General features: G+C 36.5%; 1 protein-coding gene across 3 annotated transcripts in view; it reads right to left on the minus strand.

Annotated features, from left to right (window-relative positions):
* Positions 1–8,429: 8,429 nt before the first annotated feature.
* The window catches only part of LOC104676327 (disintegrin and metalloproteinase domain-containing protein 18), a 163,245-nt gene continuing 144,088 nt past the window's right edge, over positions 8,430–27,586 (minus strand). For 2 of the 3 annotated variants that reach the window (XM_030937875.1, XM_030937874.1), the window contains 2 exons: positions 22,674–22,833; positions 8,430–8,594 (listed from right to left, as the gene is read on the minus strand). In XM_030937875.1, the coding sequence (XP_030793735.1) occupies positions 8,552–8,594; positions 22,674–22,833 (203 nt within the window). In that variant the 3' untranslated portion in view covers positions 8,430–8,551. The remainder of the gene's footprint in view (positions 8,595–22,673; positions 22,834–27,586) is intronic. The other variant, XM_030937873.1, reaches the window with a different exon arrangement.

Below are 27,586 nucleotides of genomic sequence, written 5' to 3' on the forward strand. Positions count from 1 at the left end.
TTTGGCATTATGAGTCACATGGCTTCTGTTGCAAATCCCCTAATCTGCTGTTACAGTGTCAAAACGACAATGCAACATTTCTTTTCTTTCTTTCTTTCTTTCTTTTTTTTTTTTTTTTTTTTTTTTTGATACAGAGTCTTATTCTTTTGCCCAGGCTGGAGTGAAGTGACATGATCTCAGCTCACTGCAACCTCTGCCTCCCAGGTTCAAGTAATTCTCCTGCCTCAGCCTCCCAAGTAGCAGAGATTACAGGCACCCCCTACTATGTATGCCTGGCTAATTTTTGTATTTTAGGTAGAGACAGGGTTTTACCATGCTGACCAGGCTGGTTTCAAACTCCTGACCTCAGGTGATCCACCCACCTCGGCCTCCCAAAGTGCTGGGATTACAGGTGTGAGCCACCACACCCGGCCAAAAATGTAACATTTCATTGTTACACCACATTTTGTAAATAAAGTACATTTCATTCATTCATTATTATATTTTTATTTGTCATATATCAGTTGACAGACATTTGGACTCTTTCCACTTTTTCACTACTATGAATAATGCTGCTATGAACTCTAATGTAGGTTTTTGTGGACATATGTTTCTATTTCTCTTGGATATTTACCTAGAAGTGAAATTGTTGGATTGTAAAGTACTGCTGTTACAGTAGCCATTCAATTTGTCAATTATCTCCATTGGTTTACTTCAAAAAATATTCAAACTTTGACTACACTTACCATTCCTAGTTGAACCACCATTGTTACTCTCCTTGACTATTGTTACAGCCCCCATACTTGTTTCATTTACTTTTCCCCTTGCCTATCTATAATCTATTTGCAAAAAAAATAGTCTTTTAAAGTGTAAGTTATATTGATTGACATTAAGACCTAATACTATAGTTTGATGTTTGTTCACCCCAAATATCATGTTGAATTTTGATTTCCAGTATTAGAAGTGGGTCCTAATGGGAGGTGTTTGGGTCATGGGGGCAGATCCCTCATGAATTACTGGGTGCCATCCTCACGGTAATGGGTGAGTTCTCTCTCTATTAAGTTCTCTCTCTATCCCTGTAAGAGCTGGTTGTTAATAAGAGCCTGGCACCTCCCGCTATGTCTTGCTTCCTCTCTCACCATGTGATCTCTGCCCATGCCTGCTCCCATTTACCTTCCACCATGAGTAGAAGCAGCCTGAGGATTTCACCAGAGCTCAGTCTTGCATCCAACAGAATTGTGAGCAGAATAAACCTTTTTATAATAAAAAATGTACCAAGTCTCACATCTTCCTTTATAGCAACACAAAACAAAGACACTTTACATGAGATTTACTTTTCTGACCTACACTACAACAACCCTCTGAGAATAACTCTGCCAAGAAGTTCTCTGACATACTCTGGAGACGTTTTCCCCATTGTCTTGATGATTCACATTCAGTTTCTCATTACTTGTGCAAATTTCTGCAGCAGACTTGATTTTTTTCCCCAGAAAATGGATTTTTCTTTTCTATTACATCATTAAGCCGCAAATTTTTCAAACTTTTATGCTCTGCTTTCTCTTGAGTCCTTTGCTGCTCAAGTAATTCCTTGAGTAAGTCCTTTGCTGCTTAGAAATTCCTTCCACCAGATACTCCAAATCATCTCTCTCAAGTTCAAAATTTCACATATCTCTAGGGCAGGGGCAAAAAGCCACCAGTCTCTTTGCTAAAGCACAGAGTCAACTTTTCTCCAGTTCCCAAAAAATTCCTCATCTCCATCTGGGACCACATCAACCTGAACTTCATTGTTCATATCACCATCGGCATTTTCATCAAAGTCATCAACAAGTCACCAGAAAGTTCCAAACCTTTCCACATTTTTCTCCCTTCTTCTGAGCCCTCCAAACTGTTCCAACCTCTGCCTGTTACCCAGTTCCAAAGATGCTTCCACATTTTTGGGTATCTTTACAGCAGCACCCCTTTCTACTGGTACCCATTTACTGTATTAGTCTGTTCTCATGCTGCTTATAAAGACATACCCAAGACTGGGTAATTTATAAAGAAAAAGAGGTTTAATGAACTCACAGTTCCACGTGGCTGGGGAAGGCTCAAAATCATGGCAGAAGGCAAAAGAGGGGCAAAGTCATATCTCACATGGCAGCAGGCAAGAGAGAGCATTTGGAGGGGAACTGAACTGCTCTTTATAAAACCATCAGATGTTGTGAGACTTATTCACTATCATGAGAACAGCACAAGAAAGACCCAGCCCCATGATTCAATTACCTCTCACCAGGTCCCTCTCATGATGCATGGGAATTTTGGGAGCTACAATCAAGATTTGGGTGGGGTGCAGCCAAACAGTATCACTGTATCTTTGTTCTCATTCTTTTCGAAAACTTCTTGATTTCTGCCTTAATTTCATTACTACCCAAATGTCACTCATGAGCATGTTTAATTTTCTTTTTTTTTTTTTTTTTTTTTTTTTTTTTTTTTTTTTTTTTTTTTTTTTTTTTTTTTTTTTTTTTTTTTTTTTTTTTGAGACGGAGTCTCGCTGTGCCGCCCAGGCTGGAGTGCAGTGGCGCGATCTCGGCTCACTGCAAGCTCCGCCTCCCGGGTTCCCGCCATTCTCCCGCCTCAGCCTCCGAGTAGCTGGGACTACAGGCGCCCGCCACCGCGCCCGGCTAGTTTTTTGTATTTTTAGTAGAGACGGGCATGTTTAATTTTCATGTAATTGCAAGGTTTTGAGTGATTTTCTCAGTCTTGACTTACATTTTTATTGCACTGTGGTCTGAGAGTGTGTTTTGTATAACTTTTTTTTTTTTTTTTTTTTTTTTTTGCATTTTCTAAGGATTGCTTTATGTCCAATTATGTGGTTGATTTTAGAGTATGTGCCATGTGGCAATGAGAAGAATGTATATTCTCTTGTTTTCTGGTGGACAATTCTGTAGATGTCTAATAGATACATTTGGTCCAATGTTGAGTTCAGGTCCTGAATATCTATTAAATTTTCTGCTTTGATGGTCTACCTAATGCTGTTTGTGGAGTCTTGAAGTTTTCCACTATTATTGTCTAGAAGTCTATGTTTCTTTGTAGGTGTAGGCTGCAGCCTCGTAGGTCGATCTCAGACTGCTGTGCTAGCAGTGAGCAAGGCTCCATAGGCATGGGACCCACCGAACCAGGCACGGGAGAGAATCTCCTGGTCTGCCAGTTGCTAAGACCATGGGAAAGCACAGTATTTTGGCGAGAGTGTCTCATTTTTCTAGGTACAGTCTGTCATAGCTTTCCTTGGCTAGGAAAGGAAAAATCCCCTGAATTTTTGTGCTTCCTGGGTGAGGCGATGCCCCACCCTGCTTCAGCTCACCTTCTGTGGGCTGTACCCACTGTCCAACAAGTCCCAGTGAGATGAACCAGGTACTTCAGTTGGAAATGCAGAAATCACCTGTCTTCTGCATCGATCACACTGGGAGCTGCAGACTGGAGTTATTCCTATTCAGTCATCTTGAAACGGACCCTCGGTTTTCTCTATGTCTTATGCCTTTTCTCTTCCTTTTTTTCCTCCATTACTGCTTTCTTTGAGCTAAATGGATATTTTTGAGTTACTATTTTAATGTTATTTCCTTTAACATATATTTTTGAATTGTCTGCCTAGTGACTGGCCTGCAGTTTACATTAATATCTTAATTTATAACAATCTATTTTGGAGTAATACCAATTTAATTTCAATAGTATACAGGCTTAGCTTATATTTAGGTCTGTCCTCTGCTCCAGTATACTTTGTGTTATTGTCACAAATTACATACTTACTATTGTGTACCAGTCAATTTAGATTCATAATTATTGCTTTATGTAGCTGTCTTTTGAATAAGATAGGATAGGAAAGACACAACCAAAATAAACTTATGTTGTCTTTTATATTTACCTTCATAGTTACCCTTAATGGTGCCTAATTTTTGTTCATATGGATTCAGTTCTTTTATAGGATAGGTCTGCTAGTGCCAAATTCAGTTTTTGTCTATCTGAGAATGTCTTAATTTCTTTTTCATTTTTGAAGGATGGTTTTGCTCAATATAAAATTATTGATTGATCATTTCTTTCCTTCAGAACTTTGAATATTTCATCCTACCCTGTTGTGGCCTCCATGGTTTCTAATGATAAATCAGCTATTACTCTTATTCAGCATCATTTGTATGTGACAAAGTTATTTGTCTTTTGCTATTTTCATGACTCTCTACTTTTTTGTTTAATGTTTCTGGAGTTAAACATCTTTTCGTGTGCTTAGTTAGTCATTTGTTTGTCTTTGGATAAATGTCTATTCAGGTCCTTTTGAACTGTTTTTATGGCATTGAGTTTTAGAAGTTGCTGAATTTTAGAAGTTGTATATCTATTCTGGATGTTAATCCATTTTGAGTTGTGATTTATAAATATTTTCTTTTATTCTGTGGGTTGCCTTTTTACTCTTTTTTTTTTTTTTTTTTGCTTAAAAGTTTTTAATTTTTATAAGGTCTGATTTGTCTATTTTTTTCTTTTGTTATTTGTACCTTTGATATCATGTCAATAAATCACTGCCAAATTAAACATAATGAAGCTTTTGGCCTATATATTTTTTCTAAGGCTTCTATAGTTTTAACTCTTATATGTAAGTCTTTGATATAGTTTGAGTTAATTTTTGTATGTGGCCTTAGGAAAGGGTCCAACTTTGTCCTTTTGCTTGTGGAAATCTAGTTTTCCGAACATGGTTTGTTTAAAAGACTGCCCTTTCCCTATTTGTCTTGGGTACTTTATTGAAGACCTTTTAATTATACTCATGAGGGTTTGTTTCTGGTCTTTCTAGTCTGTTACTTTGATCTATATATCTGTCTTTACATCCAACTTTATTAATTTCTGTAGATTTTTAGGTAATTTTAAAATCAGAAAGTGTGAGCCTTCCAACTTTGTTCTTTTTCAGAACTATTTTGGCTAGTCAGAATCCTTTGTGATTCCATATAAATTTTAGAATAGGTTTTTCTATTCCTGCAAGAAAGTCATTAGGATTCTGATTGGGATTTCATTGAATCTGATCAATTTACATAATATTGGCATCTTAAATATAAAGTCTTCTAATCCATGAACACGGGATAACTTTCCATTTACTTATGTCTTTACTTTCTTTAAACAATATTTTGTAGATTTCATTGTACATGTCTTTCAGCAGCTCTTTGGTTAAATTTATTTGTAATTATTTCACCCCATTTAATGCTATTGTTTAATTTTTTAATTTCCTTTTTAGACTGTTTATTGTTAGTATAAATAAATGCAACAGTTTTTTGTTTTTGTTTTCCAAGATGAGGTCTCGCTTTGTCACCTAGGCTGGAGTGCAGTGGTATGATCACAACTCACTGCAGCCTGAACTCCTGGGGTTAAGCGATCCTTTCGCCTACAAGTGTGCCATCAGGGCCAGGTAATTTTTAAAAAAAATTTATTTTAGAGATGACTTCTTGCTATTTTGCCCAGGTTGGTCTTGAACTTCTTCCCTCAAGCAATCCTCCTGCCTCAGCCTCTCAAGTAGCTGGGATCACAAATGTGAACCATATGCCTGGGCAAAAGCAACTTATTTTGGGGTGTTGATTTGGTATCCTGCTACTGTGCTGAATTTATTAGTTATAACATGGTGTGTGTGTGTGGGGGGGGGGGCATTTGTGTGTAGTGTTCTCTATAGATAAGATTTGACCACTGGGAACAGAGATTTTACTTTTTCTTTCTAGTTTGAATGCTTTTTTTCTTGCTTAATTGCTCTAAGTAGATCTTCCAGTACTGTGTTGAATAGAAGCAGTGAAAATGGACATCATTACCTTATTCCTGATCTTAGAGTAAATGTTTTCATTCTCACCATTACATACGACATCCACTGTGGATTTATTAATTATACCTTTAACTATTTTGTGATAGTTTCCCTCTATTCCTAGCTTCTTGAGGCTTTTGATCATTAAGTATACTGAATTTTGTCAAATGCTTATTCTGCCTCACTTAGGATGACCATGTGGTTCTTTTCTTTCATTCTATTACATAGATTGGTTTCTACATATGATTGGTTTTCATATGTAGAACTTCATGATGTGTCTTATAATTGTATTTGATACAAACTCTATAGGAAACGAGCCAATGAAATACTCTGCATTCCTCTTTTATCCTATTGTTTAAGAATAAAGACATATATTTTGCCTTCTACATTCTGGATATCAGGTAATGGTATCACAATATACACAGTTGCTTAAAACACAAATCTATATTTCAACAACATAACTTACCTGCACCTTACTCATAATAACAAAAAATGTAAAAAACAAGTTTTATGTACCATGGCTAAATGCCTTATAAAATATCTCATAAAGTCTAACAACATACTCACAAGTTGGCATAACTTTACCTACTTTACTGTTAAGAAAATTAAAGATGCAGAGCAGTTAGAATTGTTTTGAAACACAACTAGAGACTTGCATGTGTCACTTCCTTTAACACTTTTCAGCCTTCTAACCATTATCATACATATGGTATTAATTTTTCAGAGCTCAAGTATCATTTGCTAAACTTTCTAAGAATTTGTATGAGAAAATCTCTCAGCATAACTGTGCACTTTTTGTCAATAAAGGATCCATTCTACAGTTGTGCGGTGACATCACGTGCATGTGATTTTCATTGGCATTTCCCTGATGATAGTGATGTTGACCATTTTTTCATGTAATTCTTGGCCATTTGGATGTTTTCTTTTGAGAAATATTGATTCAGGTCCTTTGCCCATTTCAAAATAATATTATTTGTTTTCTTGTTATTGAGTTTAGTCACCTATAAATTTTGGATATTAACCCCTTACTTGATGTATAATTTGCAAACATTTCCTGTTATATAGGTTGTCTCTTCACTCTATTGTTTCTTTTGCTCTATCAAAGCTTTTCAGTTTAAAGTAATCCCTTCTTTTCTATTCTTGCTTTTCTTGTCTTTTGAGGTTCAGAATAAACAAATATATAGAGCTAGCAGGTAGATAAGTGATTGCCTGGGGCCAGTGAAGTAAAGGAGAAGTTAGCTGGAAAGTAGAAGAAAACAATGGGGAGTGATTACTAATGTTTCTGGAGCTTCTTTTCTGGGTGATGAAATGTTCAAAAATTGATTATGGTGATGGTTGCACAGTTCTGTGATCTTACTACAACCTTTGCATTGCATACTTTAAATGAGTGAATTGTATGATATGTTAGTTATGTTTCAATAAAGCTAGTTAAAATCAAGTTCAAGTTGACTGTTTAGCCTTTTTATGTGCTAGGAATTTGGTATGCTTTGTTTTTTCTATTTGAGACTGTATTTTTAAATATTTAAGAATTATTTCCCTAGTAGGCATATATTACTTGAAGAATAATGAAAGAAAAAGTTAAGCAAACCATTTATTTTCACTCCGACAAAATGTAAGCACAAAGTAAATATGAGCACAAGCATAATTTCACAGATGAATGTGTATAGATACATTGCCATTATTGGTGTCTTTCTTAATATTCTGTGGCCATACAATTTGCAGAAATGGTGTTTCAGAATCGGCAATAAGGAAACCTATGTGGAAATTCCCAGCATATCACAGTATCCTTCCTTCATTCGTCTGCTCATCTTACATCACCATACTTCCAAGCCCCAACAGACACACACACACACACACACACACACACACACACATACACACCCCCCAAAACCAGACTTTGTCCAATTCCAAGAAGAAGCTCTCCTAGAAGAGAAGAGGGAGTATTACCCAGAGTCATCCCCTACACTCCGGGTCTCGGTGACCTCAACCCAGAATGGCAAAGGAAGTATGGGCTGTAGGTGTCAGACCCTGTCCAGCCTCCCTCCTTCTCCCAGCTCTCCAGGAAATGCACCCTCTTGAGCAGAGTCAGGTTAAGTGAGGAACAGCTATCTGAGTTCTGGGCTGAGCCCTCCAATTAGTAGGTTCAACCAGATTCCAGTGGCACAGTGGCCCTGAAACTGGGCAGGCTCTGACCGTGTCCCTCCCCAACCTGGCCTAAGGTTCAAGACCAAGGAGGATGATGCCCGCCTGTCCTTGAGGCTCTGGGGCTCTGGAGCAACGGGCTGTTTCTTCTGCCCAGCTTGGCCTGAGCTACTGGAACAGGGAGGGTGACACATGCCTCCTCTCTGGACACTGAAATGCAGTCATCGTACGCAGCAAAATTCTTCACTTGCAATGACCCGCGGAGGTCAGCCGGTCCAGCTCTGAGAGGATCAGCAAGAGAGCATTGCGTGGCCAGCGGCCTCGCCACAGTAATGGCTGCTGAGCATGGAACAGGGCTGCTTCTGGCCAGGGCTGGGGAGGCCGAGCGGAGCCCAAGAACGGTGGAGTCTAGAGGGCACGGCCCAGACCCAGCTCTGTGGATCCCAGAGACTCGTGGAACTTGGAGTCAGGGGGCTCCCCACCCACAACCGGATGCATTGGAGGAGGCACGTGGGAAGGCACGCAGGCTTTATTTTCCAAAAGTTTAGCATTTACAATGCATTCGGGGATAACATAAGGTTATAAAGCACATTTGTTCCTTTAGTTTATTTGCTACGGAAGTTCTGTGCAATATTAATGTTCCACATCATAGCTTTCTGATACAGCGGATGAATTACTATAGTGAAGAAAAACAGAAAAAATAGAAATTCACAATATGTTTAGCAGTAGCCAGTGCCTATTTTAAACCATATTTACTACTGAATTTCTACTTTATAATTGCTAAAATTCAAAGATTATTATAGATAAGTTTGGTTATCTATATTATAGATGTTATATTATCTACATTATAGATAAATTTGGTTCTTATCTATATTATAGGTAACTTATCTATATTATAAGGAGTCCAACTAAAAAGCTAAACATAAAATAAACGTATATGTTTTCATACATTAGCATTGATTTATAATTTACCAGGCAAACTATGAAATGACTATGTAAAAACAATCAAAATCCATTTATTCAGTTTTATGTACTTTGTTTCTTAGAAAAACCTATGGCTTAGGGAGACAAAATAAAAGGTTAGTCTTTATTTTTTCCCCATTAATATGACATTCACACATGAAAACAATAGAATTAACATGGAAATAAATTTCATTTTATAGTTAATATTCAGGTTGCTGACTTTAATTTTTTCACAATTTCTTTATTCAGTTTATAAAAATACTTTATGTAGTATTGTATGTAATGTAAATATGTAAAAATACACATTCTAACCATTTTTAAGTGTACAGTTCAGTGGTACTAAGTACATTCATATTGCTGTGAAACTATCACCATCTGTCTCCAGAAACATTTTCTTCTTGCAAAAATGAACTTCTGTGCTCAATAAAGAATAACTCCTCATGGGGCCGGGCGCGGTGGCTCAAGCCTGTAATCCCAGCACTTTGGGAGGCCGAGACGGGTGGATCACGAGGTCAGGAGATCGAGACCATCCTGGCCAACACGGTGAAACCCCCGTCTCTACTAAAATACAAAAAAAAAAAAAAAAAACTAGCCGGGTGAGGTGGCAGCGCCTGTAGTCCCAGCTACTCGGGAGGCTGAGGCAGGAGAATGGCGTGAACCCGGGAGGTGGAGCTTGCAGTGAGCTGAGATCCGGCCACTGCACTCCAGCCTGGGCGACAGAGCGAGACTCCGTCTCAAAAAAAAAAAAAAAAAAAAAAAAAAAAAAAAAAAAAAAAAAGAATAACTCTTCATTGAACGATACGTATTCAATAACTTCCCATCCTCTGTGGCCCACAAACACAAGAAAATATACTCAATATCACTAATCATTAGGGAAATGCAAATCAAAACCACAGTGAGATATCTTCTCCTCACACCCATTAGGATGGCTACTATGTTTTTTTAAAAAGCAGAAAATAACAATCCTAGCAAGAATATGGGCAAACTGGAACCCTTTTGGACGGCTGGTGAGAATGAAAAATTGTAAAACTACTGTGGAACACAGTATGGTAGTTCTCAAAAATATAAAAATGGAATTACCTAATTTCAATTTTGCAATTTTTTTCTTTGGCCAGACATTCTTAAGTTGTCCTTCTGTGGAATACTCTTGCTTATATACCTTTCATGCAATATTTAAAAACAAAATCAAATATTGATTGTCTTCTCCAGTTTGTAGAAGGGAACAAAATAAGGTTGGCTCTTTTACAACTCATTTTTCCACACTTCCTTCTAAATAAAATATTTGTTTGACTTACAAACTATAATAACATAAAAAATTAACCTCCAAATAGCCAAAATTTTTATTTCACTGAAGTATTTATTTTTTAACCATGTGCTTTTGGTTGTGATATATGTTGTATGTCATATTTATTTAAATAGTCCTATACACCTTAAAGACTTTATTATTTATATATTTTGTTAATTCACATAATTGATAATTAATGTATCAAGATTTACAGTGTTGCTATTAAAGAATAATGACTTTCTGACTCTCTATGACCTGAACACATTTTTGAAGTCTACTACACATCACTGAAGGCATGATAAATAATACAGTTACTCATGATTGTATTAAAATCTCTGTTAACTAAAAAGGAGCCAAGTGCTAATATCCAAGACAATAGGGGAAAGGCCTTGAAGACATTTCAGGGACCTTTGTAGCAGCTCTTTCCAAAATATAGAGATGCCATCCTTATGTTCAAGTAGGTCAGAGGCTAATAGGAAACTAGACATATTGAAGAAATGTCATAGCTAGATATACTTTACAAATTCATTTTTAGGATGTATACAACTTTCCCTGGGAATGCAGTTAAAATAATCTATCTTTCTCTATCAAAAGTAACTACAGAAAGAATGTCACATTTGAGATTTAAGCTAATTGGGTGAGTAAATAAACTTTTTATGAGAGTAATATTAAATTATTCAAAAGTTTTAAGTGTGAGTGTTAATTTCTCATCTTAGAAAGATTTTGCAAGGTGGTTGTTTGGGAAAGTGGTTGTTAAATACAATCTATGGGAGGTTATTGTTGAGCTGAGTTCTTACACTAGTCTCCAACAGAACAAACTGAAATGGAGCCATTCATCCTAAGGTGCCATGTAACCAAACTGAAACTCAGTTGTTTATCTGACTTTCCAAGAAATCAGGAGAGGAATTAAAGCCTAATCCTTACACAGGTCAATGTCAGCTTATGTGGTAAGAAAGTGCCCTCTGCTCTAACATTTGCAGGGAAATATAACCTGAAGTCACCTAATGTTAACCAATCTACTTTTTAATGTCATAATATTTCCTTGTTTCTGCTGAAAGTACCTTATAAAAATGCTTTCTATATTTTTATGAAGTTCAAATTTTCCTTATGGATCATGATTTGTTCTCAGGTAAAATAACTCTTGGTATAGTTCTGGGTCGCCAAAAGTTTTGTTTTCTTCAAAAAGCTCCATAACTTTATCTTTACATTTATGTTCATGAAATAACTTTTTGATTTTCTGTTTTGAAATAGTTTCATATTCATGGGACATTTCAAAGAAATGCACAGGAAGGTCCTGTGTACCCTTTACTGAACCTCCTTTATGCTAACATTTTGCCTAACTATAATATAATACGAAAATCAGAAAATTAATATTGATGCAATTCACAGAGATTTGTCATATTTCACCAGGTGTACACGATCTTATGCTGGCATGTGGGTAGTTGTGTGCAAATGATCACATGCGTAATAGCATATAACTATAATCACATTAAGATACAGAACTATATTATAAACACAAGACTTTTTGATGCCTTCCCCCTTTATAGACATACACATCAACCTCTCCCACAATTCCTAGTCCCTGACAATCATTAATCTTTTTCCCATACTGATTTTTTTTCTATTTCAACAACTTTATATAAGTCCAATCACACAGTGCGTCAGCTTTTGAAAATGGCTTTGTTTTAGTTAGTATATGTCATAGTATGGATTTACTCTGCTTTTGGTAACCATTCACCTATTGAGGAGCATTGAAGTCATTTCTAGTTTTTCATTATTATTAATTAAAGTATTATGAACATTTGAATTCATGTTTCTGAGAAAACATAATTTTCATTTCTTGGAGATAAATGTCCAAGAGTAAAATTTTGGTCTGTACCTTTTTAAAGAAAACTTAATTACAACAGAGGATAGGAAAGTGTGAGTCTAAGGATGCTGTCAAAATCAGTGGAGACTGTGATGGTAAACAATTAAGAAAAGATGGTATATATATATATATTATCTTGTTTCACACACACATATATATAAACAAGCTAAATTATACAGCAGCTAGATGTTTAACAAAGACAACCAAAGAAAGAGATCACTAAGGATGGTTCATTGGGGATTAGAGGGAAGAAATAAGCTTCAAGGGCTAGGTTCAAAGACTATTTTTGCAAAATCACTTGGACTTAATTGATCAGACTATGGAGCAATTTATGCTCCAAGGCATGTTGAAAACAATTTAGCAATCAGCCTGCAATTGGTATAAGCTAATAGGTGGGTGTTACGACCACTGTAAGAAGAAGTCATCCTAATTAGAACGTGAGGGGTGAGGGGTGTGTGCGATAGAAGTAGAAATAAAGTGATTGCATTAAACTAAAAAGCTTTTGCATAGCAAAAGAAACAATCAATGAAATAAAAAGATAGCCTATAGAATGAGACAAAGTATTTGCAAACTATATATCTGATAAAGGGTTTCATAATATCAAAATATCAAAAATATGTGTGGGATGCCAGGCACCATGGCTCATGCCAGTAATCCCAGCACTTTGAGAGGCTGAGGCGGGAGGACTACTTGAGCTCAAGAGTTTAGACAAGCCTAGGCAACATACGGAGACAGTGTCTCTACAAACTTTATATATATATATATATATATATATACACACACACACACATATATATTTGTCTGTGTGTGTGTGTGTGTGTTTGTAGATCTCATACAACTGAATAGCAAGAAAGCAAACAACCTGATTTAAAAATTATCAAAGCAGCTTAATAGACATTTCTTCAAGAATACATAGAATTGAATAACAGGTATCAGAAGGTACTTAATATCACCAATAATCAGGAAAACATAAATGAAGACCACTATGTGATATTACTTTCTACTTAGAATGGCTTACTTCACATCTTAGGTTAACTTGGTTGTTATTGAAAAAAGGGAAAAGAGAGCAAGGTTGGTAAAGATATGAAGAAAAAGGAACTCTTGTACAGTATTGGTGGAAATGTACATTGGTATAGCCATTATGCAAACAGTATGAAGGTTCTTCATAAATGAAAAATAGAACTACTATATGATGCCACAACCTCACTTCTGGGTATGAATTCAAAGGACTTGAAATCAAGACCTTGAAGAGGTATTTGCATGACCATGTTCATTGTAGCATTGTTCACAATAGCTATGATATGGAAACAACCTAAATGTCCATCGTGGGTAAATAGTTAAAAAAAAATGTGCCAAATGTATGTAATGGAATATTACTCATCCTTAAAAATGAAGAAAATTCTCTTATTTGTTATCACATGAATAGATGTAGAGGACATTATGCCAAGGGAAATATGCCAGACAAAATTTGTGTGAAATATGTCAGACAAAAGTTACATAATCTTAACTATATGTGGGCTCAAAAATAATCAAATTCATAGAAGTAGAGAGTAGAACAGTGGTTGCCAAGGGATATGGGAGCAGAGAATGGGAAGGTGATGGTTAAAGGGTACAAAGATTCAGTTATGCAAGATAAATTCCGGAGCTCTACTATACACCACAGTACCTATAGCTAACAATACTGTATTGTATACTTGATATTTGCTAACAGGGTAGATCTATGTCAAATGTTCTTACCTTGTTAAAACAACAATAGTAATAAAGAGTTTGGGAGGATATTTTGGGAGCTGATATATTTATGGCCTTGATGGTGATGATGGTTTAAAGGGAAATATTTATTTCCAAACTCATCAAGATGTATATATTAAGTATGTATACATATTTATATGTCAATTATACTTCCATGAAGTGGTATAAAGCTGATAGAATAACTAGACAAAAATAATCAGCAAGGATATAGAAGACTTGAACAACACCATCAACCACCTCGACCTACCTGTATTCTATAGAACTCCCCACACACGCAGTGGGTATTCACAATAGTAAGTACACCTTCTTTTCAAGTGTATTTGGAATAGTCTTCAGGACAGACTATATACTAGGCCATTTAAAAAGTCCCAAAAAATTTAAAATGATTTTAAATTTACAATGATTGAAATCACATGAAGTATATTTTGTGCTCAACTAAGTTGAAAATTAACAAGACAAAAAATATGAGAAATCTATAAATATTTGGGAATTAAACAATATTATGAGTTTATTACTCATAATGTATGAGTCCAAGGGAAGAATTCACGAGAAAAAACAGAACATTTTGAACTGAATGGAAATGAAAACATATGCTATCAAAATGTATAGAATGCAGCGAAGCCTAAGGGAAAATTTATAGATTTAAATGCCTATATCAGAAGAACAAAGATCTCAAAACAATGATGTAAGCATTGACCTTACAATTACTAGAAAAAGAACTAGCCAATCCCCAAGCAAGGAAAAAAAGTAGATAAGAAATATTAGCCTGTAATTAATGAAATACAAAACTGAATAACACTAGCGAAAAATAATTATAACAAAAAGTTGGATCTTTTAAGGATCTTTAAAAATATCAGCGGGGGCGGAGCAAGATGGCCGAATAGGAACAGCTCCAGTCTCCAACTCCCAGCCCGAGCGACACAGAAGACCGGTGATTTCTGCATTTTCAACTGAGGTACTGGGGACATCTCACTAGGGAGTGCCGGACAATCGGTGCTGGTCAGCTGCTGCAGCCTGATCAACGAGAGCTGAAGCAGGGCGAGGCATCGCCTCACCTGGGAAGTGCAAAGGGGAAGGGAATCCCTTTTCCTAGCCAGGGGGACTGAGACACACAACACCTGGAAAATCGGGTAACTCCCACCCCAATACCGCGCTTTAAGCAACGGGCACACCAGAAGAATATATCCCTCACCTGGCCGGGAGGGTCCCACGCCCACGGAGCCTCCCTCATTGTTTTTTTTTTTTTTTTATTTTTTTTATTTTTTTATTTTTTTATTTTTTTATTTTATTATACTTTAAGTTCTAGGGTACATGTGCATAACGTGCAGGTTTGTTACATATGTATACTTATGCCATGTTGGTGTGCTGCACCCATCAACTCGTCAGCACCCATCAATTCATCATTTATATCATGTATAACTCCCCAATGCAATCCCTCCCTCCTCCCCCCTCCCCCCTCCCCATGATAGACCCCAGTGTGTGATGTTCCCCTTCCCGAGTCCAAGTGATCTCATTGTTCAGTTCCCACCTATGAGTGAGAACATGCGGTGTTTGGTTTTCTCTTCTTGTGATAGTTTGCTAAGAATGATGGTTTCCAGCTGCATCCATGTCCCTACAAAGGACGCAAACTCATCCTTTTTTATGGCTGCATAGTATTCCATGGTGTATATGTGCCACATTTTCTTAATCCAGTCTGTCACAGATGGACATTTGGGTTGATTCCAAGTCTTTGCTATTGTGAATAGTGCCGCAATAAACAAGATGGATTAGAGACTTAAATGTTAGACCTAATACCATAAAAACCCTAGAAGAAAATCTAGGTAGTACCATTCAGGACATAGGCATGGGCAAGGACTTCATGTCTAAAACACCAAAAGCAACGGCAGCAAAAGCCAAAATTGACAAATGGGATCTAATTAAACTTAAGAGCTTTTGCACAGCAAAAGAAACTACCATCAGAGTGAACAGGCAACCTACAGAATGGGAGAAAATTTTTGCAACCTACTCATCTGACAAAGGGCTAATATCCAGAATCTACAAAGAACTCAAACAAATATACGAGAAAAAAACAAACAACCCCATCAAAAAGTGGGCAAAGGATATGAACAGACATTTCTCAAAAGAAGATATTCATACAGCCAACAGACACATGAAAAAATGCTCATCATCACTGGCCATCAGAGAAATGCAAATCAAAACCACAATGAGATACCATCTCACACCAGTTAGAATGGCAATCATTAAGAAGTCAGGAAACAACAGGTGTTGGAGAGGATGTGGAGAAATAGGAACACTTTTACACTGTTGGTGGGATTGTAAACTAGTTCAACCATTATGGAAAACAGTATGGCAATTCCTCAAGGATCTAGAACTAGATGTACCATATGACCCAGCCATCCCACTACTGGGTATATACCCAAAGGATTATAAATTAGTCTACTACAAAGGCCTCCCTCATTGTTAACACAGCAGTCTGCCGCGATCTAAACGCGAGGCAGCAGCGAGGCTGGGGGAGGGGCGCCCGCCATTGCTGAGGCTTAAGTAGGTAAACAAAGCCACTGGGAAGCTCGAACTGGGTGCAGCTCACAGCAGCTCAAGGAAACCTGCCTGTCTCTATAGACTCCACCTCTGGGGGCAGGGCTCAGCTAAAAAACAATAGGGGAAACAGCAGAGGCCTGAGCAGACGCGAACGACTCTGTCTGACAGCTTTGAAGAGAGCAGTGGATCTCCCAACATGGAGGTTGAGATCTGAGAACGGACAGACTGCCTGCTCAAGTGGGTCACTGACCACTGAGTAGCCTAACTGGGAGACATCCCCCACTAGGGGCAGTCTGACACCCCACACCTCACAGGGTGGAGTACACCCCTGAGAGGAAACTTCCAAAGTAAGAATCAGACAGGTACACTCGCTGTTCAGCAATATTCTATCTTCTGCAACCTCTGCTGCTGATACCCAGGCAAACAGGGTCTGGAGTGGACCTCAAGCAATCTCCAACAGACCTAGAGCTGAGGGTCCTGACTGTCAGAAGGAAAACTATCAAACAGGAAGGACACCTATACCAAATCCCCATCAGTACGTCACCATCAGCAAAGACCAGAGACAGATAAAACCACAAAGATGGGGAAAAAGCAGGACAGAAAAGCTGGAAATTCAAAAAGTAAGAGCACATCTCCCCCTGCAAAGGAGCGCAGCCCATCACCAGCAACGGATCGAAGCTGGTCAGAGAATGACTTTGACGAGATGAGAGAAGAAGGCTTCAGTCCATCAAACTTCTCAGAGCTAAAGGAAGAATTACGTACCCAGCACAAAGAAACTAAAAATCTTGAAAAAAGAGTGGAAGAATTGACAGCTAGACTAATTAATGCAGAGAAGGTCATAAACGAAATGACAGAGATGAAAACCATGACACGAGAAATACGTGACAAATGCACAAGCTTCAGTAACCGACTCGATCAACTGGAAGAAAGAGTATCAGCGATTGAGGATCAAATGAATGAAATGAAGCGAGAAGAGAAACCAAAAGAAAAAAGAAGAAAAAGAAATGAACAAAGCCTGCAAGAAGTATGGGATTATGTAAAAAGACCAAATCTACGTCTGATTGGGGTGCCTGAAAGTGAGGGGGAAAATGGAACCAAGTTGGAAAACACTCTTCAGGATATCATCCAGGAGAACTTCCCCAACCTAGTAGGGCAGGCCAACATTCAAATACAGGAAATACAGAGAACACCACAAAGATACTCTCGAGAAGAGCAATTCCAAGACACATAATTGCCAGATTCACCAAAGTTGAAATGAAGGAAAAAATCTTAAGGGCAGCCAGAGAGAAAGGTCGGGTTACCCACAAAGGGAAGCCCATCAGACTAACAGCAGATCTCTCGGCAGAAACTCTACAAGCCAGAAGAGAGTGGGGGCCAATATTCAACGTTCTTAAAGAAAAGAATTTTCAACCCAGAATTTCATATCCAGCCAAACTAAGTTTCATAAGTGAGGGAGAAATAAAATCCTTTACAGATAAGCAAATGCTTAGAGATTTTGTCACCACCAGGCCTGCCTTACAAGAGACCCTGAAGGAAGCCCTAAACATGGAAAGGAACAACCAATACCAGCCATTGCAAAAACATGCCAAAATGTAAAGACCATCAAGGCTAGGAAGAAACTGCATCAACTAACAAGCAAAATAACCAGTTAATATCATAATGGCAGGATCAAGTTCACACATAACAATATTAACCTTAAATGTAAATGGACTAAATGCTCCAATGAAAAGACACAGACTGGCAAACTGGATAAAGAGTCAAGACCCATCAGTCTGCTGTATTCAGGAGACCCATCTCACATGCAGAGACATACATAGGCTCAAAATAAAGGGATGGAGGAAGATCTACCAAGCAAATGGAGAACAAAAAAAAGCAGGCATTGCAATCCTAGTCTCTGATAAAACAGACTTTAAACCATCAAAGATCAAAAGAGACAAAGAAGGCCATTACATAATGGTAAAGGGATCAATTCAACAGGAAGAGCTAAGTATCCTAAATATATATGCACCCAATACAGGAGCACCCAGATTCATAATGCAAGTCCTTAGAGACTTACAAAGAGACTTAGACTCCCATACAATAATAATGGGAGACTTCAACACTCCACTGTCAACATTAGACAGATCAACGAGACAGAAAGTTAACAAGGATATCCAGGAATTGAACTCATCTCTGCACCAAGCGGACCTAATAGACATCTATAGAACTCTCCACCCCAAATCAACAGAATATACATTCTTCTCAGCACCACATCGCACTTATTCCAAAATTGACCACATAATTGGAAGTAAAGCACTCCTCAGCAAATGTAAAAGAACAGAAATTATAACAAACTGTCTGTCAGACCACAGTGCAATCAAACTAGAACTCAGGACTAAGAAACTCACTCAAAACCACTCAACTACATGGAAACTGAACAACCTGCTCCTGAATGACTACTGAGTACATAACGAAATGAAGGCAGAAATAAAGATGTTCTTTGAAACCAATGAGAACAAAGATACAACATACCAGAATCTCAGGGACACATTTAAAGCAGTGTGTAGAGGGAAATTTATAGCACTAAATGCCCACAAGAGAAAGCTGGAAAGATCTAAAATTGACACTCTAACATCACAATTAAAATAACTAGAGAGGCAAGAGCAAACACATTCAAAAGCTAGCAGAAGGCAAAAAATAACTAAGATCAGAGCAGAACTGAAGGAGATGGAGACACAAAAAACCCTCCAAAAAATCAATGAATCCAGGAGTTGGTTTTTTGAAAAGATCAACAAAATTGACAGACCACTAGCAAGACTAATAAAGAAGAAAAGAGAGAGGAATCAAATAGATGCAATAAAAAATGATAAAGGGGATATCACCACCGACCCCACAGAAATACAAACTACCATCAGAGAATACTATAAACACCTCTACGCAAATCAACTAGAAAATCTAGAAGAAATGGATAATTTCCTGGACACTTCCACTCTCCCAAGACTAAACCAGGAAGAAGTTGAATCCCTGAATAGACCAATAACAGGCTCTGAAATTGCGGCAACTATTAATAGCCTACCAACCAAAAAAAGTCCAGGACCAGATGGATTCACAGCTGAATTCTACCAGAGGTACAAGGAGGAGCTGGTACCATTCCTTCTGAAACTATTCCAATCAATAGAAAAAGAGGGAATCCTCCCTAACTCATTTTATGAGGCCAACATCATCCTGATACCAAAGCCTGGCAGAGACACAACAAAAAAAGAGAATTTTAGACCAATATCCCTGATGAACATCGATGCAAAAATCCTCAATAAAATACTGGCAAACCGGATTCAGCAGCACATCAAAAAGCTTATCCACCATGATCAAGTGGGCTTCATCCCTCGGATGCAAGGCTGGTTCAACATTCGCAAATCAGTAAACATAATCCAGCATATAAACAGAACCAAAGTCAAGAACCACATGATTATCTCAATAGATGCAGAAAAGGCTTTTGACAAAATTCAACAGCCCTTCATGCTAAAAACGCTCAATAAATTCGGTATTGATGGAACATACCTCAAAATAATAAGAGCTATTTATGACAAACCCACAGCTAATATCATACTGAATGGGCAGAAACTGGAAAAATTCCCTTTGAAAACTGGTACAAGACAGGGATGCCCTCTCTCACCACTCATATTCAACATAGTGTTGGAAGTTCTGGCGAGGGCAATCAGGCAAGAGAAAGAAATCAAGGGTATTCAGTTAGGAAAAGAAGAAGTCAAATTGTCCCTGTTTGCAGATGACATGATTGTATATTTAGAAAACCCCATTGTCTCAGCCCAAAATCTCCTTAAGCTGGTAAGCAACTTCAGCAAAGTCTCAGGATACAAAATTAATGTGCAAAAATCACAAGCATTCTTATACACCAGGAACAGACAAGCAGAGAGCCAATTCAGGAATGAACTTCCATTCACAATTGCTTCAAAGAGAATAAAATACCTAGGAATCCAACTTACAAGGGATGTAAAGGACCTCTTCAAGGAGAACTACAAACCACTGCTCAGTGAAATCAAAGAGGACACAAACAAATGGAAGAACATACCATGCTCATGGATAGGAAGAATCAATATCGTGAAAATGGCCATAATGCCCAAGGTTATTTATAGATTCAATGCCATCCCCATCAAGCTACCAATGAGTTTCTTCACAGAATTGGAAAAAACTGCTTTAAAGTTCATATGGAACCAAAAAAGAGCCCGCATTGCCAAGACAATCCTAAGTCAAAAGGACAAAGATGGAGGCATCACGCTACCTGACTTCAAACTATACTACAAGGCTACAGTAACCAAAACAGCATGGTACTGGTACCAAAACAGAGCTATAGACCAATGGAACAGAACAGAGTCCTCAGAAATAATACCACACATCTACAGCCATCTGATCTTTGACAAACCTGAGACAAACAAGAAATGGGGAAAGGATTCCCTATTTAATAAATGGTGCTGGGAAAATTGGCTAGCCATAAGTAGAAAGCTGAAACTGGATCCTTTCCTTACTCCTTATACGAAGATTAATTCAAGATGGATTAGCGACTTAAATGTTAGACCTAATACCATAAAAACCCTAGAAGAAAATCTAGGTAGTACCATTCAGGACATAGGCATGGGCAAGGACTTCATGTCTAAAACACCAAAAGCAATGGCAGCAAAAGCCAAAATTGACAAATGGGATCTCATTAAACTAAAGAGCTTCTGCACAGCAAAAGAAACTACCATCAGAGTGAACAGGCAACCTACAGAATGGAGAAAATTTTTGCAATCTACTCATCTGACAAAGGGCTAATATCCAGAATCTACAAAGAACTCAAACAAATATACAAGAAAAAAACAAACAACCCCATCAAAAAGTGGGCAAAGGATATGAACAGACAGTTCTCAAAAGAAGACATTCATACAGCCAACAGACACATGAAAAAATGCTCATCATCACTCGCCATCAGAGAAATGCAAATCAAAACCACAATGAGATACCATCTCACACCAGTTAGAATGGCAATCATCAAAAAATCAGGAAACAACAGTTTTTGGAGAGGATGTGGAGAAATAGGAACACTTTTACACTCTTGGTGGGATTGTAAACTAGTTTAACCATTATGGAAAACAGTATGGCAATTCCTCAAGGATCTAGAACTAGATGTACCATATGACCCAGCCATCCCACTACTGGGTATATACCCAAAGGATTATAAATTATTCTACTACAAAGACACATGCACACGTATGTTTATTGCGGCACTATTCACAATAGCAAAGACTTGGAATCAACCCAAATGTCCATCTGTGACAGACTGGATTAAGAAAATGTGGCACATATACACCATGGAATACTATGCAGCCATAAAAAAGGATGAGTTTGCGTCCTTTGTAGGGACATGGATGCAGCTGGAAACCATCATTCTTAGCAAACTATCACAAGAAGAGAAAACCAAACACCGCATGTTCTCACTCATAGGTGGGAACTGAACAATGAGATCACTTGGACTCGGGAAGGGGAACATCACACACTGGGGACTATCATGGGGAGGGGGGAGGGAGGAGGGATTGCATTGGGGAGTTATACATGATATAAATGATGAATTGATGGGTGCTGATGAGTTGATGGGTGCAGCACACCAACATGGCACAAGTATACATATGTAACAAACCTGCACGTTATGCACATGTACCCTAGAACTTAAAGTATAATAAAAAAAATGAAAAAAAAAAAAAAAAAGATGTTGCTCCAAAAAACAAAACAAAACAAAATATCAGCAACATTAACAAATCTTTAACAGGTCTGAACAAGAAAAAAGAAAATGCAAATAAACAAAATTAGGAATAAAGTGCAATAATTCAATACTGACCCTACAGACATTAAAATGATTATAAGAAAATACGATGAATAACTTTGTGCAACAAATTACACAATTTTGAAGAAAGGGACATATTTTTTAAGTCACAAGCTTCCAAACATGACTTAATAAAGAACAGAAAATCTGAACAGATTACAAGAATAGATATATTAAAGTGGTAAGTAAAACCAACACCAATGTGTAATTGGATCTAACTAGAAGGGCACTTAAAATAATGTACCAACTATATTCTTTTCTGACCTGGTAAGTCTTTGGTACAGCATAGTATACTCATGAAGAAAAGTTCCAGAACATTCAGAATTTAGGCTTGCCCCAATATAATAACAAACTATTGAAAAACAAAATTATAAAGATACCACTTACATTAGATTTAAAATAGTATATTTAAGAATTAATATTTTAAAATGTTATATAACATGCATGACACTGGTTAATGACTAGGATAATTTAGCCTAATACATTAATTCTATACCATTACCGCTTACACTCTGCATTCTCTCTGTTGCATGATTTCCTTATTTCATTTCTCTTAAAGATCACAATGGTGAAAATTATGAAAAACGGCAGAACAATGTAGAAACTCAGAATAAACCAGTTGTTCCAGTGTGTACTGTAGCCTTTTTCAGTATAAAATTCACCTAGAAATGAATCATATCATAAATTAGTGAGGACTCAGTGGATATTTAAATGCATTCATATTTTTTCACCTTAATCATATATGTGTATATATAATGAGGTTTTAAGGCATTGCAAACTACTAGGAAAAAATAGAACATAAATGCAAACTACAGTGCCATATTTTTCATGGATTTCTATTTGTTTACACATATTTATTTAATATTAATCTGCTGTATACATGTTTAGAGTGCTGTTTGCTGTATTCAGCTTATTTGTAACATCAATACTTTAAAAGTTAATACAGTAATAGGGATTGTTACAATTTTTAAAAATGTATACTTTGAGAAACCACCATCCCACTCGCTTGCTAAATCAGTTTTTTTTCCTTAGAGAAAACCATTTATAAAGGACTCATTTCTCTCCATCTAGTGTCTATGTTCTATGTATGTAAAGAAAATTCATATTTATACCTATGCTTGTATCTGCATCTATATCTATATATCTATACATTACATGTGCCTCTGTGTGCATGTGTGTATGTGTGTATCTTTCCACTCATTGACATTCTATAAGCATATTACTCCCTTTGGTTATTTTTCTATACTTAAAAAGTTGAGATATCACACAAGTCTGAGAAGTATGCAATATGTAAATACATTAGCAAAATGAGTAATGAGTTAACTAAAGAACATACACATTCCCACACTCCAGGTCTCAAAAAAGATCCTGTTATAATTCCAAAGCACTGCGGGACATTTCCTAATCCTTTCTCCTCTCCAAAAGTTACAAAGGTCATGGTTTGTTTAATTATTTAGTGAAATTTATTAATGTATATAACATAGTAACAAAAATCTGTGCCATAAATTTGTACAGCTCAAAATACATTTACATTGAACAAGACCATGTAACCAGCAACAGATTTTGGAAACATAACTCCCCAACTTAGTTTACCAGACACTATCTTTCCCAAAGAAAATCACTAATTTTGCCTCTAACAGCATGAGTCTTATTTTCCTTTCATTTTGACTTGCTATTAATATAGACACATTAGCTATGCTTCTATCTTTTGATATTGTATACACTTTGAAAAATAGATGTAGGAGGTACAAGTGCAGTTTCGCTGCATGGATGTGTTGTGTAGTGGTGAAGTCTAGGCTCTTAGTGTACCCATCATCGGAATAGTGCACATTGTATTCAATACGTAATTTTTCACCCTTCATATCTCTTTCACCTTCCAACGTTTTGGAGTCCCCAGTGTCTATTATTCCACTGTGAATGTCCAATGGTACCCATTGTTTAGCTCCCACTTATAAGTGAGCACATGCAGCATTTGGCTTTCTGATTCTGAGTTATTTCACTTAGGTTAATGCCTTTCCCATGTTGCTGGGTTTTGTTTTTTTTATGGCTCAGTAGTATTCCATGATGTATGTATAAAGAGATATAAATATGTATTCATCAATGGAGGACTGGATAAAAAACACATGGTATATATATATATACACACACACACATGGTATAACCAACAAAGTAGGCAGACAACCTTACAGAATGGGAGAAAATATTTTATATATATATATATATATATATATATATATATATATATGCACCATGTGTTATTTATCCAGTCCTCCATTGATATATATATGATATCAATATATATCACATGATAAATATGTGTGTGTGTGTGTGTGTGTGTGTGTATTCTTTATCCAGTCCTCCATTGATGGACACTTAGGTTGATTCCATAACTTTGTTATTGTGACTAGTTCTGCAATGAACATATGATGTATACTGATTTCTCTTCTTTCGGGTAGCTAGTCAGTAGTAGCACTCCTGGATTGAGTGATAGTTCTATTTTTAGTTCTTTAAGAAATCTTCATAGTGTTTTCCATAGTGATAGTACTAATGTACATTTCCATCAACAGTATACAAGTGTTCCCTTTTCTCCACATCCTCACCAACATCTGTTTTATGACTTTTGAATACTAACCATTCTGATAACATGATAACTCATTGTAGTTTTAATTTGCATTTCTCTGATGATTATTGATGCTGATCATTTCTTCATATGTTTTTTGGCCTCTTGTATGTCTTCTTTTGTAAAGTGTCTGTTCATGTCTTTTGCCAATTTTTTGATTGGGTTGTTCATATTTTTCTTATTGAGTTTTTTTTAGTTCCTTGTAGATTCTGGATAACAGTACTTTGTTAATATATAGTCTGCAAATATTTTCCCTCATTCTGTAGGTTGTCCGCTTACTTTGTTGATAATTAGTTTTTCTTTGCAGACGCTTTTTAGTTTAATTAAAAAGTCCCATTTGTCCATTTTTAGTTTTGTTGCATTTGCTTTTGAGGTGTTTGAGTCATAAATTCTTTGCCTATGCCAATGTCTAGAAAAGGATTTCAGAGGCTTTCTGTAAGAATTTTTATACTTTCAAGTCTTACATTTAAGTTGTTAATCCGTCTTGGGTTAATTTTTGTATAAGTTGAAATACATAGTTTTAGTCTTCTGCATGTGGCTATTCAACTTTCTCAGCACCATTTATTGAATGGGGTGAGCGTGGATCATTTTTGACAGATTTTAAATGTTATATAAATGGAATTATACTGCATACACACTGTTTTCTGACTTTGTTCATTATTACTGACTTTTGAAATTCACAAATGTTGTTGCTTATAGTTGTAAAATGCTTATTCTAATTGATGCATACTATACCTTTGTGTAGAAATAGCAGGTGTTAATCCCAGCACTTTGGGAGGCTGAGGCGAATGGGTCACGAGGTCAGGAGATCAAGGCCACGGTGAAACCCCGTCTCTACTAAAAAAATACAAAAATTAGCCGGGCGTGGTGGCGAGGGCCTGTAGTCCCAGCTACTGCGAGAGGCTGAGGCAGGAGAATGGTGTAAACCCAGGAGGCGGAGCTTGCAGTGAGCCCAGATCGCGCCACTGCACTCCAGCCTGGGCGACAGAGCGTGACTCCATCTTAAATAAATAAATAAATAAACAAACAAATAAATAAAAGAAACAGCAGGTATTAATTTCTGATATTCTGACAGACATTTGGGTGGTTTGAAATTTGAGGTATTATGAAGAGTGCTGCTGTGACTATTTTACAGCATGTCTTTTGATCAACATTGTGTTTGAAAATCTCTCAGACATATGCATACATGGGAAGTGTCAATGCTTGCATATTATCGTATTGAACATCAGTAAATATTTCCAATGATTTCCCTAAGTGGTTGTAACCATTATATTCCTATTAGTAGTAAATGAGTGTCTTCATTTTTACTTATCTTTGGTATTTTTCTTCTTTCCCTAGTTTTTCTTCATGTAAAATGAAATGCAAACACCCCTGTACAGTTGGATGAAATGTCACAAATATAATCTCACAAATATAAACAAATATTAACCCTCACAAATATAAGGCAAACATTTTAAATATAAAGCAAACATTCTATTTTTTTGTTTTGATGTGTTAGTTTTTTCACTTAATGTAAAGTGTTTATAAAATTTTATTTGATAATAGAATGGGTTTAACTAGTGCCTAAGAGTTGGCAACAAAATAGTGTAAATTCTTTTATAAATTATTTTAATTTTGTTGTTTTAACAGCTTTACTGAGAGATGATTGACATAAAATAAATGCCCACACTTTAGATGTATAATCTGATAGGTTTTGTTATATGTATACCACCATGAAACCATAAAAATGCAAACAATGCATATATACATAATCCACACACATTTCCCATGCCCACTAATCCTGCCATGTTGCCACTCCCCACACAGGCAGCAGCTAATCTGGTCTATATTCTTTCATTATAAATTAGCTTTCTTTTTTATACTAATATGTAAGTAGAACAAGACAATATGTATTCTTCATAGTCTAACATGTTTCATTTAGCATAAATGTTGAGGTTCATCCATATTGGTGTACATAACAAGTTTGTTTCTTTTTATTGTTTGATAGTATTACACTGTATTGAGAGACTACACATTGTTTAGCCATCTGTTGATTTATATTTACATTGTTTCCAGGTGTTATCTATTACAAAAATTGTTACTGTATACATTTTGATTTATGTTTGTTGTTTCCAGATTTTATCTATTACAAAAATTGTTACTATATACATTTATACCCAAGGCTTTGTGTGGGCATCAGCATTCTATTCTATTGGGTAAATAGTGTAATAGCTGTATTATATGGTGATTTATATTTACCTCCTTAAGAATCTCTGAAACTATAAGTTTTGTTTTAAATATCAGTGTTTTAAATTTTGTTTTAAATATCAGTATATGGTTCCTACCCCCACATCTTGGCCAAAGTTAACGTGGTCAGCCCTTTTAAATGTAAGCAATTTTTAAAGGAATGAGTAGCATCTATTTGTGATTTTAATTTGCATTTCTCCGATGACCTATGATGTTGGGCATCTTTACATATACTTAGTTTGTCCCCCTTTTCTATACAGGTGGCTTTTTAAATTAAATTTCAAGGATTCACTATATATTCTGAATACAAATACATTATCAAGTGTATATTTTACAAATATTTGTTAAGAAGCAGTGGCTTCCCCTTTTATTCCCCTAACAGTGGCTTTTGAATAGCAAAAGTTCTAAATTTTTTATGTTGTCCAATTTATCACATTTTGGGGTCATATTTTTGGTGTCATACCTACGAAATCTGTGCTCAAAGTCACTGAGGATTTCTCTCTCTCTCTCTCTTTTTAATTATACTTTAAGTTCTAGGGTACATGTGCACAATGTGCAGGTCTGTCACA

This window comes from Rhinopithecus roxellana, chromosome 9 (assembly GCF_007565055.1).
Source record: "Rhinopithecus roxellana isolate Shanxi Qingling chromosome 9, ASM756505v1, whole genome shotgun sequence".
Lineage (NCBI taxonomy): Eukaryota > Metazoa > Chordata > Mammalia > Primates > Cercopithecidae > Rhinopithecus > Rhinopithecus roxellana.